General features: G+C 41.8%; 1 protein-coding gene across 3 annotated transcripts; it reads left to right on the top strand.

Annotated features, from left to right (window-relative positions):
• Positions 1–603: 603 nt before the first annotated feature.
• Positions 604–18,321, top strand: LOC118262510 (retinol dehydrogenase 11). 3 transcript variants are annotated; one of them, XM_035573937.2, is made up of 5 exons: positions 604–882; positions 1,184–1,546; positions 1,628–1,749; positions 4,545–4,762; positions 11,580–13,130. In XM_035573937.2, the coding sequence occupies exons 1-5, from the start codon at positions 765–767 to the stop codon at positions 11,716–11,718; spliced, it is 960 nt and encodes a 319-aa protein (XP_035429830.2). In that variant the 5' UTR covers positions 604–764; the 3' UTR covers positions 11,719–13,130. The 3 variants fall into 3 exon arrangements, with proteins under 3 accessions (XP_035429830.2, XP_050553607.1, XP_035430614.2); XM_050697650.1 differs by lacking the exons at positions 1,184–1,546; positions 1,628–1,749; positions 4,545–4,762; positions 11,580–13,130 and adding exons at positions 15,531–15,893; positions 15,979–16,100; positions 16,930–17,147; positions 17,976–18,321 and having other exon boundaries at positions 605–882; XM_035574721.2 differs by lacking the exons at positions 604–882; positions 1,184–1,546; positions 1,628–1,749; positions 4,545–4,762; positions 11,580–13,130 and adding exons at positions 14,554–15,205; positions 15,531–15,893; positions 15,979–16,100; positions 16,930–17,147; positions 17,976–18,321.
• Positions 18,322–19,096: the final 775 nt, after the last annotated feature.

Raw genomic sequence — 19,096 nt, 5'->3', positions numbered from 1 at the left:
GGGACGGAGCTATACAACCTACATAGCTCCGTCCCTCTCGCACTGCTCAGTGATCGACCATTCTGACACAATTGTAACAGCAGACTAAGGCCCCTGGTCGCCTAGTCAGGTACTAGTCAGGTCTACCTAATTTTAATTCGCGCGCCGGACCGATTTGAAAACTTCATAACTTGGTACCATGAAAACATCAGAATCAGTTTAAAAAACCCTTCCCGTATCGTTTGTTATGTTATCTAGAAACCGTGCAATTGATATGTATACCCCCTTTTTGTTACACGTTGTAAAAACATTCGGCAAAACAATAATTATTCTAAATTATTTTTATGCTATAATGTATATTCGTTTAAAGAAGATTCTGCCAAGTGTGTTATGCCAAACAAGTTTCGGAGCATTAAAATTCTGCCAGATAGAGGGAACCCGTTTTACATAGATCAGTGATTATGCACACAAAGTGGAAATACCAAAACATTATAAGTTAATTTTATTTTCAACTGATTCGACGAAGATTATTTTTTTTTTGTTACATACGATAAGTATCTATTGTATTTTTGTTGTTTTTTTGCACGCGTGTTGTGTACTTATAGTAATGCATGGACAGCAACAAGGGTTATTTCTGGTTGGTATCGTGATACCTAGGTTGATTAATACGGTGATGAGCCACATACGAATATATACTGTTAACATTTGCAAATCGTGTTGAATTCACCTTTGGCGATTAATTCTTTAATTTTTCTAATTAATCCGAATTAATATACCTAGTAATCATGGATTACCTCAGTGGTTGGTGTAAAAGTAAACAGCGGTTGGATGGCTGCACGGTCATCGTGACTGGCTGCAACACTGGCATTGGCAAGGAAGCCGTTTTGGATTTCTACAAGAGGGGTAAGTAGGGCACCTAAATACTTCTATATCTTGGTGTTTGGCAGAGTTGTCCATTGTGAGGAGTGTACGGTACGATACACCCTCGAGCGTGTCGAGGTTTAGGATGAACCGCCTTATGCCTTCGTGTTAGAGATCGGTGACAATCGGTTGTCCAGAAAATAGCTGGTGCTGACGCAGTAGTCCTTCTGAAAAGATGTAATGTTAAGGAAGGAGCGGACAGAAAAAGGGAAATCTAAAGTATCTATCTCCCCGCATGAATGACAACAGAATTTTCCACCTTGAGTTATACGTTTGTTTATAGGAGGGCACATCATAATGGCTTGCCGGAACATGGACAAGGCGAAAGCAGCCAAAGAACACATAGAGGAGCAGTGCCGCGGCCAGGAAGGCACGGGCACGCTGGTGGTGGAGCAGCTGGACCTGTGCCGGCTGGAGAGCGTGCGCGCGTTCGTGCGGCGCGTGTCGGCGCGCGGGCGCAGTCTGCGCGCGCTGCTCTGCAACGCCGGCGTCATGATGTGCCCGCTGGCGCGCACCGAGGACGGCTTCGAGACACACATTGGCTCCAACCACCTCGCGCATGCGCTCCTCACGCTGTTGCTGCTGCCGCTTCTCATCCGAGACCCTCACTCCAGGGTCGTCTTTGTTGCATCATGTGTACATGCAAGTACGTTACCGCACTTACTCTTTTTCCTCTTCCTATATTCCGATAGATTCTAAGCTGACTCATAAAATCTTATGGTTACAGTATATAAACTAGACTTGGATGATTTGAATTTTGAAAAGAAACCGTACAACGCCTTCGAAGCCTACTGCAGAAGCAAATCTGCAAATATTTTATTTGCCAGAGCTCTTGCTGATAAATTGAAGGTATGTGTAGGTACTAGGTATTTATAATAGTTCTAAAACATTAGGAGAAGCACTTAAAATAAGCGAAGGCCTATTGTGTTCTTTCTCACGTTGTCTTTCAAACCTTCTAATATTCCTTGTGAAGAATTTTTGTAATGAGTCAATTACGTGAATTTACGTGGTTACTAATAGATGCCCTTACCTTAAAATACTGCCGTATCTCATCAATCTAGGTAGAAGATATCGTTCTTAATCCTGTAAAACTTAAACTAGTTTATAGTTGTCGACAGAAGTCAATCTGTGTCCATGATCGAACTGCGTTCTGTGACCAAGGTCTTTATGCGACCTGAAACTGTGTCAAAGACGCAGCAAGACCATGATCATCAATTTGTAACATCTAGCTAAGTAGGTACTAGATGGAGTAACCACGCAAAGTATCTGATAACGATTGAACAGGAACACAATTGTATATCGAGCTATTTACTCGTAGATCCACTGCTGGCAGCCCCGGACCTTCATTTCTTTTTGGCGGGGCAAAAATAAAAAATGCCGCCCCGCCTACCTACTTATGTTTATTTTCACCTTTATCATCCATATAATTTCAGTAACCAGATGTCTACAAATTGTTTGAAATTTGGACAAAGCCTACATACTAACCTACCTTCCGGAAATAATACATCCATTACACAGGCCTATTTTTTCTTTTTACGCAAAAGTGTTTCAAGTTTAATAGGTCTCTAAATGGGGTGTGCTGGCTGATCACGAATCTGTGCTTAGTTTTTTTCTAGCTAGTCAGGTTTTTAGGAAAAGTGTGTATCAAATTTCATAGAAACTGCCAAAAAATCTTAGAAAATATTTATTGAAGATATATTTAAAAGAAAATTACACTGCAAAATTGAGCTGCTCATAATAAAAATATCCTACTTTAGACAGACGTTGGTTTTTTTTTTAATGAAATCGTTCTCTTTTTCCCTGAAAACTGCGCCCTGTTCAAGGCCCAGCAGTAATCAGGCATCATTCTAATATCCCCCTTGGTAACGTCTCTCCATCTCCTTTGTCTTGATGGAACCTCTCTCCCTGTTCCTCGCTGACAACTCCAAGATTTTCTGGCAAATAGTCTACATGGGAATTCAGAAAATGAAGTTTAACGCTCATATTGCATCCCAGTTTTTTATAATTTTGGAGCATCAACTTAGCTACAATTTCTTTGTACTTAATTTGAAGACTTGTTATTTCCAAGGAAATCTTCTATGACTTCTACGAATGAACTCCATACTTCAGATTCATCCTGGGTCATTGTATTCTGGAACAATCTATCCGATTTTAAATTTCGAATTTGAGGGCCTACAAAAATTTGTTTCTTCTTTAAGTTGAGCTTGAGAAAGTGCAGGAAATTTGTCGCATACGTATTTAAAGCAGTCACCTTGTTTATTTTAAGCTTTGACAAACTGCTACATCAATCCTAACTTTATGTGAAGGGGAGGTGAAAGAACTGAATTTGGGTTGGTGCACCTTTTTTTGTCCCGGTCTTTCTCTGAAAGGCCATTCTTTCAATTAAATAAAACGTAAATTTCGTGCTCGACTGTCCCACTCGCACAAAAATCATGGATACTTTGTAAATCCAGACTGCTGACCCAAAAGCATAGATATTATTTTGAGGTCTCCACAGAGTTGCCAACAATATTCGCTATACTTTATTTTATTTAGCAACAGCTCAAGATTCTCGTTCGTTTCTTTGAGATGCACGGAGTAAGCAACAGACACCAAACCATAGGTATTACCATTGTACAACAAGACACCCTTCAGACTTCTCTTAGAAGAATCAATAAATAACCTCCATGATGTGGAATCGTAATTATCAGCTCCCAGTTTCATGACTACGTCAGGAATATTATTACAAAACACAGTAAACCCTATTGAGAGAAATATTCCGCGAACTCTTTTTCACGGTTCCTGGAGCCAATAGATTTTTGTCTTTCAGTCGTGATCCTGGGTTTGTGCAGCATCCTTTGATAGACCCAAATCTCTCACTAAGTCATTTAATTCAGCCTGGATAAACTGTTGAGGTTGACATATATCAGGATTGAATTCATCTTCAATGGTTCTTCCGTTTAAACTTTCATCTGATGATTGCTATTGGATGGTGGGAAGAAAAGGTGGAGGAATCGGAATTCCTGGTCCATGAGGTACAGGTCATTTAGCAGACGGTAAATTAGGATACTGAATTATATGTTTGTTTTTCGAATTGAAACCCCTTACATCACAAGAGCAAAAGTAACAATCGCAAGTACCTACTAAATAGTAAACATACAAACTACTCACATTTATAAAACAAAACACTGTCGTGGAGACAGATCGACGAGGAAGTTTTCGAATATAGCTTCATCACCTTCAGGTAACCAAACGCTGCCCCGATCTGCAATTCCAGCAGGCGAGCAAGAGCCGGGCGCGTATTTTGTGGGCACTATGCCTACGCGCCTAAAGAATAATAAAATGTTCGTGCACGTCTCACTCCGCGCTCAGGGTATCGTTCAAGTTGATATGGCCATGAAATTCCTGTACTTGTACTATATTTATTCCGTGGTCAAAATTAAATAAATGATGAGTTGACCACTGGTCCTTGTAGTGTGAATTTGACCGCCAGACCGTCATAAGTCCAGCTAGTAACAGGCCGCCTTCCGATGGTGATGAGGAAGGTGTCGTCATGATCGTTTTTGTGAGACATAAAAGCACACATGGCCTTCTTAGCGAAGATCGAATACTTTTGTATTAGGTAGTCCATAAGAAATAAGTACTAAATTTCGTTTATTTTACAGGAACACAACATACAAAATGTGACGACGTATAGTTTGCACCCAGGCGTTATTTGCACGGAAATAGGTCGGCACTTCGACGAGGGCTTCTGGTATGGTGCATCATGGCTGTTCCAGAATGTGCTCGGCGTCTTCGTGAAATCGGTGCAGTGTGGCGCGCAGACCTCCATATACTGCACTGTAGACGAATCCTGCACCGATGAGAGTGGTCTTTATTATAGGTATGTTTTTGTTGCATAGGGCGATAAACGAGCAGACGGTAAACACACAACACCAGTAAGGTTAAGTAAGTTACAAGTGCGTTGTCAATATTTTAGACAGGGAGTGTGGGAGAGGGACGTGGATTGGGAATGGGGGCACGATGGGCCTTCTGACCAGTCTTTTATGAAGTACTTAAGGTGGTAGATAGATTAAAATGCTGTTATGGTGATAAATTATAAATGATATTTATTTTGCAAATAGGTTATAAAATAACACTTTTACACGTCAATCTGATGAGGAGATGAGGCCGGCATTTCCTATCCGACTACTCTGAGAAGAAATGCCGAAACAAACTCAGAGGTCATAGTCTCTTTTAAAGTCCAGACAAAATCAATTAAAGATGTCGGAGAACCGTGCAAGTTGATTCTGTAGTGGTCTTTTGAGGAAAGAACCACAGCAGTTTGAGCGGACCTGTTCAGATGGCAGCACGCATGTGTCAGTTTACAATCAGCTCAGCTGACGGCTGTTGCTGAATGATCCGACGAACAACACCAACCAAAAGAACATTTGGGTAGGCCACACAAATGCCCAAACTGTCAGAATATAATTTACTAAAAATAAAATGACTAGCAAAAGTCTCACACGGTCCTCAAACTAACAATTTTAAAAGGAAATATAAAAATATAAAAGGAAAAAATTATGATGATTAAAATTTGATAACAATATCAAATTATCTTAATGTCAAATTGTATAAAAAATGTAACTAAATGTTACAAACTTGTCAGCAAGACCTGTGTGGACATTATAGCAGTTCATTCCCAAGCCTGACTATCCTCCAAGTAGTTTTTATTTTATAAAAGCTTTACTACAAAGTTTTTCTTTAATAACATTTTTAAATTTATTTAGGTTTAAACTTTGAATATGGCTGGGAACTTTATTGTAAAAGCGTATACATTGACATCTAAACGAAAGTCTAGTAGTAGGAACAACATATTTGTTTTTATTTCTAGTGTTTATATTGTGTATATCACTGTACTTTTTAAATAATTTAATGTTTTTATGAGCATACACTATATTTTCATAGATATATTGAGAGGCAACAGTCATCTATATATTAATACGTGATGCAAAAACTTTGGACCGCTTTTTACTTATAGTTTATGTGTAGGAGAAGTGCAGGACGCTAATATTTTTCAAAAATAATGCTTATAAAGTACATTAAATCAATAAATAAAACATTACACACACATGCATAGTATCTGATCGTATTTGACAAAACGTCAAAATCGATAGACATTGCGATGATATTCTCACGTCTCATATGAATCATCATCATCATCATCATCATCAGCCGAGAGACGTCCACTGCTGAACAAAGGCCTCCCCCTTGGTCCTCCACGTAGAACGACAAGCCGCCACCTGCATCCACTGGCTCCCCGCCACTCTGACGATGTCGTCGGTCCACCTAGTGGGAGGTCTGCCCACGCTGCGTCTTCCGGTCCGCGGTCGCCACTCAGTCACCTTCCTGGCCCAGCGGCCATCAGTCCTCCGAGCGACGTGGCCTGCCCATTGCCACTTCAGCCTGCATATTTTGAGAGCTATGTCTGTAACTCTTGTTCTTTGGCGAATTTCCATATTTCGGATTTTGTCGCGCAAAGATACTCCGAGCATAGCTCTCTCCATCGCGCGCTGGGCGACTCTGAGCCTTTCTAAAAGGCCAGCAGTTAGGGACCATGTCTCGGTACCGTACGTCATCACTGGCAACACACACTGGTTGTACATCCTGGTCTTCAGACACTGCGGGATTTTTGACGAGAAGACTTCATGCAACTTCCCAAATGCTGCCCATCCGAGTTGGATTCTTCGAGCGACCTCTTGCTCGAAGTTGGACCTACCTAGCTGGATGATCTGACCCAGGTATGTGTAGTGGTCTACAACTTCGAGCATATCGTTCCCAACGACAACCGGTATAGGTGCAACATGGACATTTGACATGATTTTCGTCTTGTCCATGTTCATTTTAAGGCCCACCTGTTGGGAAACGGTATTGAGGTCGCTGAGCATGGTGTTCAGCTCTTCCAGCGACTCTGCCATTACGACTATGTCATCGGCGAAACGGAGATGAGTGATGTATTCGCCATTAATGTTGATGCCGCGTCCGCTCCAGTCCAAGAGCTTAAAAACGTCCTCCAGTGCGCTCGTGAACAGTTTCGGAGATATAACGTCTCCCTGTCTCACGCCCTTCCGCAACTGGATTGGCCTCGTAGTCTCTCCCTGGAGTCGGATGCGCATGGTGGCGTTGTTATACAAACACTTCAAAACCTCGATGTATCTATAGTCGATGTGGCACCGCTGGAGAGACTGCAGCACCGCCCAGGTTTCGATTGAATCGAAGGCTTTCTCATAGTCCACAAACGCCAAGCATAGTGGCAAGTTATACTCCTCGGTCTTCTGTATAACCTGCCGCAGCGTATGAATGTGGTCTATGGTACTGAAACCTTTTCGGAATCCGGCTTGTTCGGGAGGCTGGAAGTCATCAAGCCTGCGTTCGAGACGGTTCGTGATGACCCTCGAAAACAGCTTATACACATGGCTCAGAAGTGAGATAGGTCTGTAGTTCTTTAGCAGACAGTTGTCGCCTTTTTTAAAGAACAGAACCACCACACTCCGTTGCCATGCTGCCGGCGTGGTTCCCTCGAGTATGACGGAATTGAATAGCTTCTGGAGGACTAAAAGTATCGGTTTTCCACCCGCTCGCAGAAGTTCCGACGTGATTCCGTCATCGCCCGGCGCCTTGTTGTTTTTAAGCTGTTTGAGAGCCATCCTAATCTCGTACAGGCTGATGTCTGGGATATCCTCAGTGTAGTGCCGCGTCAGTTTAGCTCTTGGGTCCCGAGCTGTACCGACGATGGGTTGCCGTGTTGAGGTGTATAACTGTCCGTAAAACCTCTCGAGCTCTCCGAGGATCTCGGACTTCGACGAGATGACGCTGCCATCCTCGGTCTTCAGCCTCGTCATTTGGCTTTGCCCAACAGACGAATTCTTTGCGAAGACTTTTGAGCCCTTGTTTCGCTCAATTAAGTCTCTGACTCTTGCGGCGTTATAGGCCCGCAGGTCACGTCGCATGTATTTCGAGATTCGTCTATTGAGCTTGCCGTATTCAGACATATCGTCTGAAGACTGCAGCCTCATCTCGCTACGATCCTTAAGAAGTTTTAAGGTTCCGTCGGAGAGCTTTTGGGGCCTGTTTCGGCGGGGGTCTTGAAGAAGTCTGACCCCACTGCTCGGACAGTTTCCACCAACCCATTATTTATCTCGTCCACGTTTCCACAATCAGCTAGACACTGGAAGCGATTTTGCAGTTGGAGTTGGAACTGCTCGGGGTCTTGGATCTGGGCACGTCCAGGGCGGAGCGTGGACTTCACCAGGCGTGACCGCTCTAGTTTTACATTGATGTTCAGTGTGCCCCTGACAATACGGTGATCGCTACCGGTTTTCACCTTCGCTATCACAGAGACATCACTGAATATACGTCTTTCGGTCGCCATGATGAAGTCGATCTCATTTTTGGTAGAACCATCAGGGCTTATCCATGTCCACTTCTTGGCCGGTCGCTTCTGGAAGAAGGAGTTCATCAAATAGAGTCTCTCCCTCTCCATAAAGTCGACCAGCCGCTGGCCCCGATGGTTTCGCTGCCCATATCCAAATGGCCCTATTCTCAACTCATCGCTATTCCGTGTGCCCACCTTTGCATTGAAATCCCCCATCACAACGGTGAAGTGTGTTTCGGAGGAGTGTATGGCTTTTGAAATTTCCTCATACAGAGCCTCTACTTCGTCGTCACAATGTGTCGAGGTCGGCGCATATAACTGTATGACCTTCAGCGAATACCGGTTAGATATTCTGAGTATAAGGTACGCTACCCTGTTCGACACACTGTCGACCTCACACACGTTGTTGACGAGAGACTTGCGGACGAGAAATCCGACACCACCCTGGGATTTACGGTCTCCTTCCCGGAAGAAGAGCAAGTTGCCGGAATCTAGGATTATCGTATCCTGACCCTCTCTTCGGATTTCAGATAGTCCCAAGATGTCCCACCGCATTTTGCTCAATTCTTCCTCCAGCTCGACAATCTTCTCATCAGTCCGCAGTGTGCGGATGTTGTGCGTTGCCAGGGCCAAAGTTCGTCGGGGGTGGTAGCGCTTTCTCTGCCGGGGATTCTTAGCACCCCTGCTCCGCCGTTACCTGATCCGCTACCTAGATCAGGAATAGCGGAGCTGCCGGGGACTGGGGGCCGTGTAATTTTGTTGTCGCTCATAGTGAAAAGGGGGGGGGGTTGCCATAATCCCCACGCTTGGCAGGCGGCTTGGGGATCGCAGTTAGGTCACCGATAAATTTTGAGAATGCTGCTGCCCATTCCTCGGTGGCTGGTCGCAGTTTTAGGACGTACCCGGGTCCAACCCGGGTTTCTTTAAATAGTTCCCTGAGAGAATGCCTCGGACTAAGATTATAAATTGATCGAATGGCTCTCTTCTGCAGCACAAAGACAGACTGAATGTCAGCAGCATTCCCCCACAGGAGAATACCATATGACATGATACTATGGAAATAACTAAAGTATACTAGACGCGCTGTATTTACATCAGTTAAATTTCTAATTTTTTTAACGGCATATGCTGCTGAGCTGAGCCTTTTCGACAACTTATCTATATGTGGGGCCCACTGTAGCTTAGCGTCTAGGGTTATACCTAAAAAGATAGCTGAATCTACAGGGTCCAACTCCTCGCCCTTGATTAGCACGCTGGTTTTGACATGCCTAACATTTGGTGTTGTGAATTTAATGCATTTAGTTTTTGATTCATTAAGTAACTAGCAAGTTATTGGCACTAAACCAGCGTACTATTTTTAAGAGAGCACTATTTACATGATCACTGATTAATTGTCCACGTGATTGTCGTGGTGATACACTGATACCTACTTATAGTACAGATAGAAATCCGCCAGCTCCTTAACTAGCATGGGTACTTACTCGCGCACTCAGAGTCATTTAATGGTTACTTAACCCAGTCCTTAGCAATTGTTTTCCATACAAAATCGTTACTAAAGAATAGTTTAAGTAAGCATTAAATGACTCTGAGTGTGGCAGTTAGTCATGCTAGTTAAGGAGGTGGCGGCGAGATGGCGGTCGCCCCGACGACGCGCGTCGGCGTGCAGACTTAAGACGCGCGTGCATCTTCGCCTCGAAATCCCACGGCGGTAATCCGGCTAGAAGGTGCAATATTCGCGGATCACCCGGATGGCTATGACCGTCTGAGACGTGAGCAGCACCGTTAAGCGCCATGGATCGCATGTTCTCCGCGTACAACATCCGGCAGGAGGCATTTGGCCCCCCGAGGTAAGGCAGGAGCCGCTTAAGCACAGCCCCCGTCCGTTCCAACATAGTAGCCAAAAGTGCTCCATGAAGTTCCATTATTGACTGTCGACAAGGGGTCCTAGGTACTTCATCGTCGTCTCGACGCCAATGGTAACCTCTCTGCCGTGTGATATCAATCAGTGCAGTGCGATGCGCGCTCGAGTACGGACGTGTTGCAGTTGTACGCAAAGGTCGCGGCTTAAGTCGCTGCCCGATATTTCGCAATGAGTTCACAACAACTTATCGCAAACGAGCTGTTGGTATTCATACAAAATGCTATCGACACCATGGACGAGATCAGCATCATGCAGATTTGCAAGTCGAACTTCAAGGAAGACGAGATCAGCAAAGGCAAGATGCTACTCTTCCAATCGACTGGGAAGCTGGACCAAATGCCATCGAGGAGGAGAGATGGCACGGATAAGAGCGTCCAAGACATCATCACCTTTATGAAGGCGACCGACCCTGACGACGTTCCGACATTTGTGGCGAAGGAGCTACATAAGTTGCCGCCCGTCACTATCGACAACGTAGATGTCACCAGGCTACTAAAGGATATCACATCTTTGAAGTCAAGCCTGGCCCAGATGCAGTGCAAGTTGGAGACGTCTGATGCCACCATCCAAGAACTGCGTGCCGAGATAGTGTTGTTACGCAATGCTGTTTCGGAAAGTAGGTCTCAATCTCAAGACCAGTTCCAACTCAACATCTCGAGAAGTTCCTCACGGCAGAATTTTGGCCGAAGGGTATATACCGACGTTTTCGAGGCAGGCTACGTGACACCGAGCAGCGTAATACGACGCCACGCATCGTCACATCGTGTGACCTTAATAAGTATATCATAATTATGTATTTATAGTATTTTATATTTTAGTATAGTATTATTGTATTAATATGGGCCTTCGTTGCCTGATGTAAATGAATAAATAAAATAAAAATAAATATAAATATATATATATATATATATGTGTGTGATATATATGTAAACATACATATATGGGGCATAATCATCCAATGATTTCTCTAGAGGGAGCGTCAGACTCTTACTGACTAAAAACCACCCCGTTCCTACAGCCCCGGTAAACCCGCTAGGTAGTCCGCAGCTCCGGATCAGGCCGCAGCCCTACTGGGCCCCATCATTATTCTGTGCCCCATCTGTGGTGGTCTGATGGCTCTTTAAGGCGCGCAGAACGTGACGCGCCGCACGGGTCTGGTTCTAATCGAACGGTGAGACACCCTTGCTCGCCGTACGCAGGCCCGCACTTACGGTGGCCGGAGATCGTCGCGTTATCCCCGACGCGACGCCCGCAGTGTTTCTCGCGACGGGTGATGATAAGCTACAATTACAATTTATAATTATCAAAACATTAGAGGAAACTGTGTGAATTGTCTCTATTTTCTATATTTTCGTTCTGTTTCAGCGATTGTGCGGTGACTCGGCCATCAAAGCAGTGTCAGGATGAATATCAAGCTGCCGAACTATGGGACCTCACGATTCAGGCACTTAAACTGGACTTAAATAAATTTAATCCTTTTGATCCAAATACTCAAATTGATTAAAGTTCTATCATGTAATTGAAGACAGGCAAACCGCAAAAGTTTGACTAGATTGGGAAGTGGGCCTAAAGCGGACATACTCCCCAAAGAATAATCGTATTTAAATGCATTTCAAAATTAGGCGCGTTCTCGTCACGTGCGTGTGCATGAACTCCGCCCCATCCACACCCCACAACAGTCGCTCGGTTTGCCTGTGAGTACGCGGTTCGATGCTGCACAAAAAATTTTTTTCACTGGATTTTTGAAATTAGAAGTCGGTGCTAAAGTACTAAACAAAATTAATTCTAAGGAGTAACCTATGCGCCTACAATGTAGGTACTTAGGTAGTATCTGTAAGTTATATTTTGTTTTGGGCTTGTGGCGCCGACTTCTAAACTATCAGTGGGTAGATATAAGCAGTACAATGAATAATAGTTATTTTTTGGTTTTTAGTTTATGGAAGTCGGTACATTTAAACGTAGTTTTATTTTTTAAGTAAATAGGTTGGATCCATATGTAAGTAAATTATTGAAAGATTTTTTTTAACTCTAACCATTGAGGATTGCACCTTCCATCATTATCTCTTTGATATGAATTTTGAAATTTGATGATCATTAGACGTAAATAGTTAATAGTTTTATGAAATTATCAAAATAAACTTAAAGAGCTGATTACCCTGGGATCTCATCATCAGATGCTCATCACATGGCAACAGTACCAATTTGAAAGTATACCCTACGAAAAAAGAATCAACCAAATCGGACCAGATTTTTTTATTTATTTAATTTATTCCTGTCCCCCTTCCGCCCCCAACACACAATAAAGATGAACAGTTACTAGAGTAGTTTTGATTAAAACTAACACCCAATTGCACATCTTGGCTGAACCTCAAATCGAACGATTGTCAAATTTCGGTCACGCAGCCTGCGGTCATAATGTAATGTATTCCAAACGTTATTTTGCCTCAAATATTTAGATAGGCACTTACATTTAAAGTACCCACGTTTTAAGTGTCTGTCTTGTTGATAAAATTCAAAAGAATAAAAATGTTCGGTCGGTAAATTAAATTATATTTGTCAGGATCGAGGGTAGAATAATTGAAACACAGGCGTCCACCCTCGGCGCTCGACGGAGTCAAGGATTCATCGGCTGAGCGGCGTGTTGATCACTTCTCGTGCAGCAGCCGACCAGTGCGGTCGAATATTGAACCGTCGTGTGTTTCAATTGTATACTTAGTCTGTAACCTGTTAGTTTAATATTGTAACAGTTAATTATCTTTTATGTACTTTGTAACCATGTTTGCACTTTGAGAGTGACTGAGATCTCTGAGTTTGTTTCGGCATTTCTTCTCAGAGTAGTCGGTAGGAAATGCCGGCCCCATCAGTAGCTTAAGTAAAGTAACAGTGCGATGTACAGAATTAAACAATAGTTCCATATCGAAGACTTTATTATTTTACTGCTACCTTCGTCCTAACGCCCACAAATAGGGCAAGTGACCCGGTTGTGGCCATCGACCCCTTTGTGGCCATTTGGGCTTTCTAATATTTATAACTAAGGCATGGATAAATAAATTACTCTGTGATGTACAGTATTTAAAATATTGAATATTGGAGACACTGATACCGTTGGCAGCTTTGATGTGTCAAACTTCACTTCGATGCAATAAGTCATTCTTTTTAGTTGAGGGTGAAATTGTTAAGATCTTAACAAAAAGGCGAGCGGGTGAGGATTTAGTTTTTATTTTTTAAATCTTTGCTTATTGTTTGGATGTTTATGTTAATACTACATGAAGAATATATTGTCTAAGTGGAACTAAAGTTATTTTGTCGCCATATTATGTTTCTGAAGTGAGGTTATTAGAAGGTGGCCACTAATGGAGACAAAATTATGAATTTCTCCATCTTTGGCCACATGGCTGGCCAAAACTTTTGTACATAGACGCCCCACTTCTAGTCATTTATCGTAATTTATTTATTATTTTTCCTTGGCTTTACATATCAACAAATACATATTTTTCATTTTTAGAGATGCAATAAATTGCCTTCACACAAAGGGGAGGTCAGTTTACTTTGCAGCTTTTACCACCGTCATATAAATGTTGATCTCTTTATTTGTAAGTTAAATTCAAGTGAAGTAATAATATTTCATATTTTACAAACTAAATGAAAACCATTGTTTCTAAAATGACAAATTTAATTAATAAATTTTGATTACTTTTATTGTATTTTTTGATGGCCAGAACTGGCACACGACCGTGGCCAGAAATGGCACGAATCTGGCCAAAAATGGTACAAACTCCCTTTTTTTTTCTTTTTTATACAGTTATTTTTCTATAGGACGTTCTTTAAAAAAAGGGTTTTCTCAGGCAAGGTTAATACATGTTAAAAGACTTTTTACAAGAAATATGTTCGTGATAACAAAAACTATAATTTAAGAAAGCCTCAAAGTCGACAATATTCTTAAAGTGGCCACAACCAGGTCACTTACGCTATTCCTGACATGAGTAGTGAGATTCTCCTTTCACCGACATATCGAAAGTGAGATATCTCCTATCTCCGACATATTAATGCAATTTATATTCTTGAATAGTTTTCTTTCAAAATTTTATTACTTTGGTGTATTCGCTTCTTTTATTGTTAGAACTAATTCAACAGGGTTCTGGTACACACGTGCTGAATATGTGGCTTCCTTTTAACTAACGAATTAGTTCCTATTAACTAACGAATTAACTGAGTTATTAATAAACCATACAAGGAAATTTGTACAACTAGGAGTAGGTAATATGTATGGGCATTAATTATAAACAATTAAAAGAATAATTGCTCGATGTTTTAGTTCATATTTCTACGAGGGGTTTGTTTATAATTTAATTACGGACTGGTATACAAATTGCTACCGTATTATCGATCGACAGAGTTGTCTGGCCGCGTCTGGCATTCGTTATATTTACTCATTCACTAAACGTCGGACCTTCGCCCCGCGACCTTGTGATTTCATCAAACAATTTGGTGGGGACAAGTTTTGCAATAGTTCGGAGATTATTCACACAAAGTCGTCAGACTAAACGTACCTTAATTCGTAAAGCTTTAGTGTAGCGTTAATTTTTTATTGTTTTATTTTTACTGTGACGCTGATGTTGTGTTTTTCTGTTTTGTTTTCGGATTATCTTATCTCGTACTCGGTGAATACGTATAGAAGTTCATGGGCCGCCACGGGAGCTATTTGTGTTGTGTGTCGTGATACCTAGGTTGACTAATGCGGTGATGAGGCACATATTTATCTTGCATATATCATACGAGCATACAGTAAACATTTGCAACTTGTGTTGAATTCACCTATTGCGATTAATTCTTTTATTTTTCTAATTAATCCGAATTAATATACCTAGTAATCATGGATTACCTCAGTGGTTGGTGTAAAAGTAAACAGCGGTTGGATGGCTGCACGGTCATCGTGACTGGCTGCAACACTGGTATTGGCAAGGAAGCCGTTTTGGATTTCTACAAGAGGGGTAAGTAGGGCACCTAAATACTTACTTCTATATCTTGGTGTTTGGGGAAATCCCTGTGTGATGTAGGTAGAGTCGTCCATTGTGAGGAGTGCATGGCACGATATACCCTCTGGAGTGCGTCGAGGTTTAGGATGAACCGCCTTGTGCCTTCGTGTTAGGGATCGGTGACAATCGGTTGTCCAGAAAATAGTTGGTGCAGATCCAGGAGTCCTTCTAGATGCCATGTCAAGTAAAGAGCGGACCAGGAACGGGAAATCACAACGTATCTACCTTCCCGCATGAATAACAACAAACTTTCCACCTTCAGTTATACGTTTGTTTATAGGAGGGCACATCATAATGGCTTGCCGGAACATGGACAAGGCGAAAGCAGCCAAAGAACACATAGAGGAGCAGTGCCGCGGCCAGGAAGGCACGGGCACGCTGGTGGTGGAGCAGCTGGACCTGTGCCGGCTGGAGAGCGTGCGCGCGTTCGTGCGGCGCGTGTCGGCGCGCGGGCAAAGTCTGCGCGCGCTGCTCTGCAACGCCGGCGTCATGATGTGCCCGCTGGCGCGCACGGAGGACGGCTTCGAGACACACATTGGCTCCAACCACCTCGCGCACGCCCTCCTCACGCTGCTACTACTACCGCTTCTCATCCAAGACCCACACTCCAGGGTCGTCTTTGTTTCATCATATGTACATGCAAGTACGTTAATGCTAATTGATAATGGTTCTCTTCCTTTATTCCGATCTATTCTTAGCTGACTCATAAACTGGTTAATTGGTTACAGAACATAAACTAGACTTGGATGATTTGAATTTTGAGAAGAAACCGTACAACGCCTTTGAAGCTTACAGCAGAAGCAAATCTGCTAATATTTTATTTGCCAGAGCTCTTGCTGATAAATTGAAGGTATGTATAGGTACTAGGTACGTATACAAGTACTAAAACATTTCGAGAAGTAGATAGGTAATTAGCCCCGTGTGCCTTGTGACCCTGTCGCGTTGTTGCCGCCTAGGTACCACTGAAAATAATTGAAGACCTATTGTATTATTTCTCACGGTGTTTTTCAAACCTTTTGGTGCCTTTTAAAGAATTCTCATAAGTCACTAACTGCCACACTCAAGTCATTTAATGGTTACTTAACCCAGTCCTTAGCAATTGTTTTCCATACAAAATTGTTACTAAGGAATAGTTTAAGTAATCATTAAATGTCTCTGAGTGTGGCAGTAAGTGTAATGACCGATCGACCTACAGACTAATTACCTAGAAAGTCATATTCTACAATAAGATTGGTTACGTAGATAGCACATTAGCGATTAACAAGTCACCTTTATGAGTGACCATTATGCGTTCTTTGTGATTAATAGATACTCGTACTTTGAAACAATAAATGTTAATGAAGATAATGATAACTCTAGGTAGCTGTATCCAGTAGATACTTAATATCGTTCTGTGCCCATGATGCGCCCTTGGACACAGACACAGGGGCGTCGACCCTGGTCTTTGTCAGTGCAGTGTCTAGCTAACTAGGTAGATGGAGTAACCACGTAAATTAACTGATAACGATTGAACATCAAGCTATTTACTCTTATGTAAAGGCTGCTTCTTGATGGTGATGAGAAAGGTGACACAAAACCACGGTCTTCTTAGCGAAGATTGAAGACTTGTATTAGTCCATATACTGTATAAGAAATAAGTACCGTACCTATTAAATAAACATATTTTGTTTATTTTACAGGAACACAACATACAAAATGTGACGACGTATAGTTTGCACCCAGGCGTTATTCGCACGGAGATAAGTAGACACTTCGACGAGACCGTCTGGTATGGCGCATCGTGGCTGTTCAACAATGTGTTCGGAATATTCTTGAAGTCACCGCAGTGTGGCGCACAGACCTCCATATACTGCACTCTAGACGAATCCTGTGCTGATGAAAGTGGTCTTTATTATAGGTATGTTTTGTTGCTTAGGGCGGTAAATGAGCAGACGGATCACCTGATGGTAAGCAGTCGGCGCTGCTCATGGACACACGTAATCCCAGCAAGGAGTTAGAAGTGTGTTGTCGATCTTTTAGACGGGGTAGAGGGCCGTGGATTGGGGATGGGGCAGGGGGATACGATGGTCTTCCTGATCAATTTTTGGGCCGGAAGATCAGCCTTTTATTAAGTACCTAAGGAGTATTACACTGTTGTTATAGTGATACTGTGATAGGTATTTACTTATAGTCTAGACAGATATGTAGTCACCATGCTATAATCTTTATCAAATTATACGTTTGTCACTTGTCAACATAGGTAGATACTAATTACAGCTATCTACCTACATTTTACCTTATTGGTAAAATGCTTTAGGTAAGTCTTTAGATACGTCCTTCCCCCAAGTGGAGCTGAAGGCAACTCCACTCTTGCGAATCTCCACTCAAACCAGCCGATTAAGGCAAGAGTGAGGTAGGAGAGGCCACTCCGGATAGTCACGAGTATAATTAATTATTATTAATTATTACACTATTGTTATAGTGATACTGTGATAGGTACCTACTTATAGTCTAGACAGATATGTAGTCACCATGCTATAATCTTTATCAAATTATACGCTTTTCACTTATAAATCACTTGGATACTAATTAGTGCCATTTTTTTTAAGCGTTGCCCCACACTAGGATTTTCTCCTGTGTCGTAGGTGCGTTTAAAAACATTCAAGTTCACACACACATACACATGTTAGTAACATTAAACAGTAAGGAAACTATTTAAATTGTGTCTATTTTCGTTCTGTTTCAGCGATTGTGCGGTGACTCGGCCATCGAAACAGTGTCAGGATGAATCTCAAGCTGCCAAACTGTGGGACCTCACGATTCAGGCACTCAAACTGGACTTAAATAAATACAATCCTTTTGATCCAAATACTCAAATCGATTGATGAAGCTCTATTTATAATTGAAATGAAGACTGGTAAGACCTGAGAAACTAGACAGTGTTTGTCTAACTAGCTATTCTGTCTAGTCTGAATTAAAATGGGTACCTTGAAATATATTTAATAATATGAAATACATATAATAATTTTGTACAATAATAATAAATGACTAAATGCCTATACATTATAAAGCTTTTGTTGTTTTTTAAACAATGGTTTCATTCCTTTAAGATTCAGCGGTTCATCAAATTCGACAGAATTTTAATAAAACCTAAATTATTAAAACTTCTAAAATCTATAACAGCAAACTATTAGATAACTAGAATACCTACTTAGTTACATCATATTAAAGGGTGGTTCTGGTATTTTTGGTTTCTTTAAACACACTTAGACCTAGCTACCTGTCTAAGAGTAAACAGTATCTATAAATATAGGTAGGCTAGGTACCCTAGATAAGATTAGTTATATTTTATACTGACTTTGTAGTAGATTAGTAAACAATTAGGTACCTACTCAACGGATTAATGAATTTGAATAAGTATAGGTATTTGAAATTGATAATACATTAGGTAGGTCGCCGTCATGTTAAGTACCGTACCTTATCATTAGATAGATGCTTAGATGGCAGACATGAATGGTATTCATTGTGATTGGATTATCTGGATTCCGGATATGTATGGCTTCAGATTTAGATAGGTTTTATTTATAGACTAGACGGGCTGAATTGTGTGGTAACGCTCCTTTTTTTTACGTATTTTGTATGGTCATGAGATCCATTCGGTAGGTAGGTATCTACAATTCCAACCTTGATGAAAATATTCGAGAACTAATTAGGTGAAAATCTACAATATTACCTACCTAGGTATAACCACTCGACACAAGACAGTGCAGTGCAGTAAGCCGGTAAACGAGTAAACAGATCACCTGATGGTAAGCAATTGCTGCCGCCCATGGACACCCGAAACACCAGAGACGTTACAAGTGCTTT

Source organism: Spodoptera frugiperda, chromosome 12 (assembly GCF_023101765.2).
Source record: "Spodoptera frugiperda isolate SF20-4 chromosome 12, AGI-APGP_CSIRO_Sfru_2.0, whole genome shotgun sequence".
NCBI classification, from domain to species: domain Eukaryota; kingdom Metazoa; phylum Arthropoda; class Insecta; order Lepidoptera; family Noctuidae; genus Spodoptera; species Spodoptera frugiperda.
Note: the sequence above shows the minus strand (reverse complement) of the source record. Positions and strands in the feature narration are given on the sequence as shown.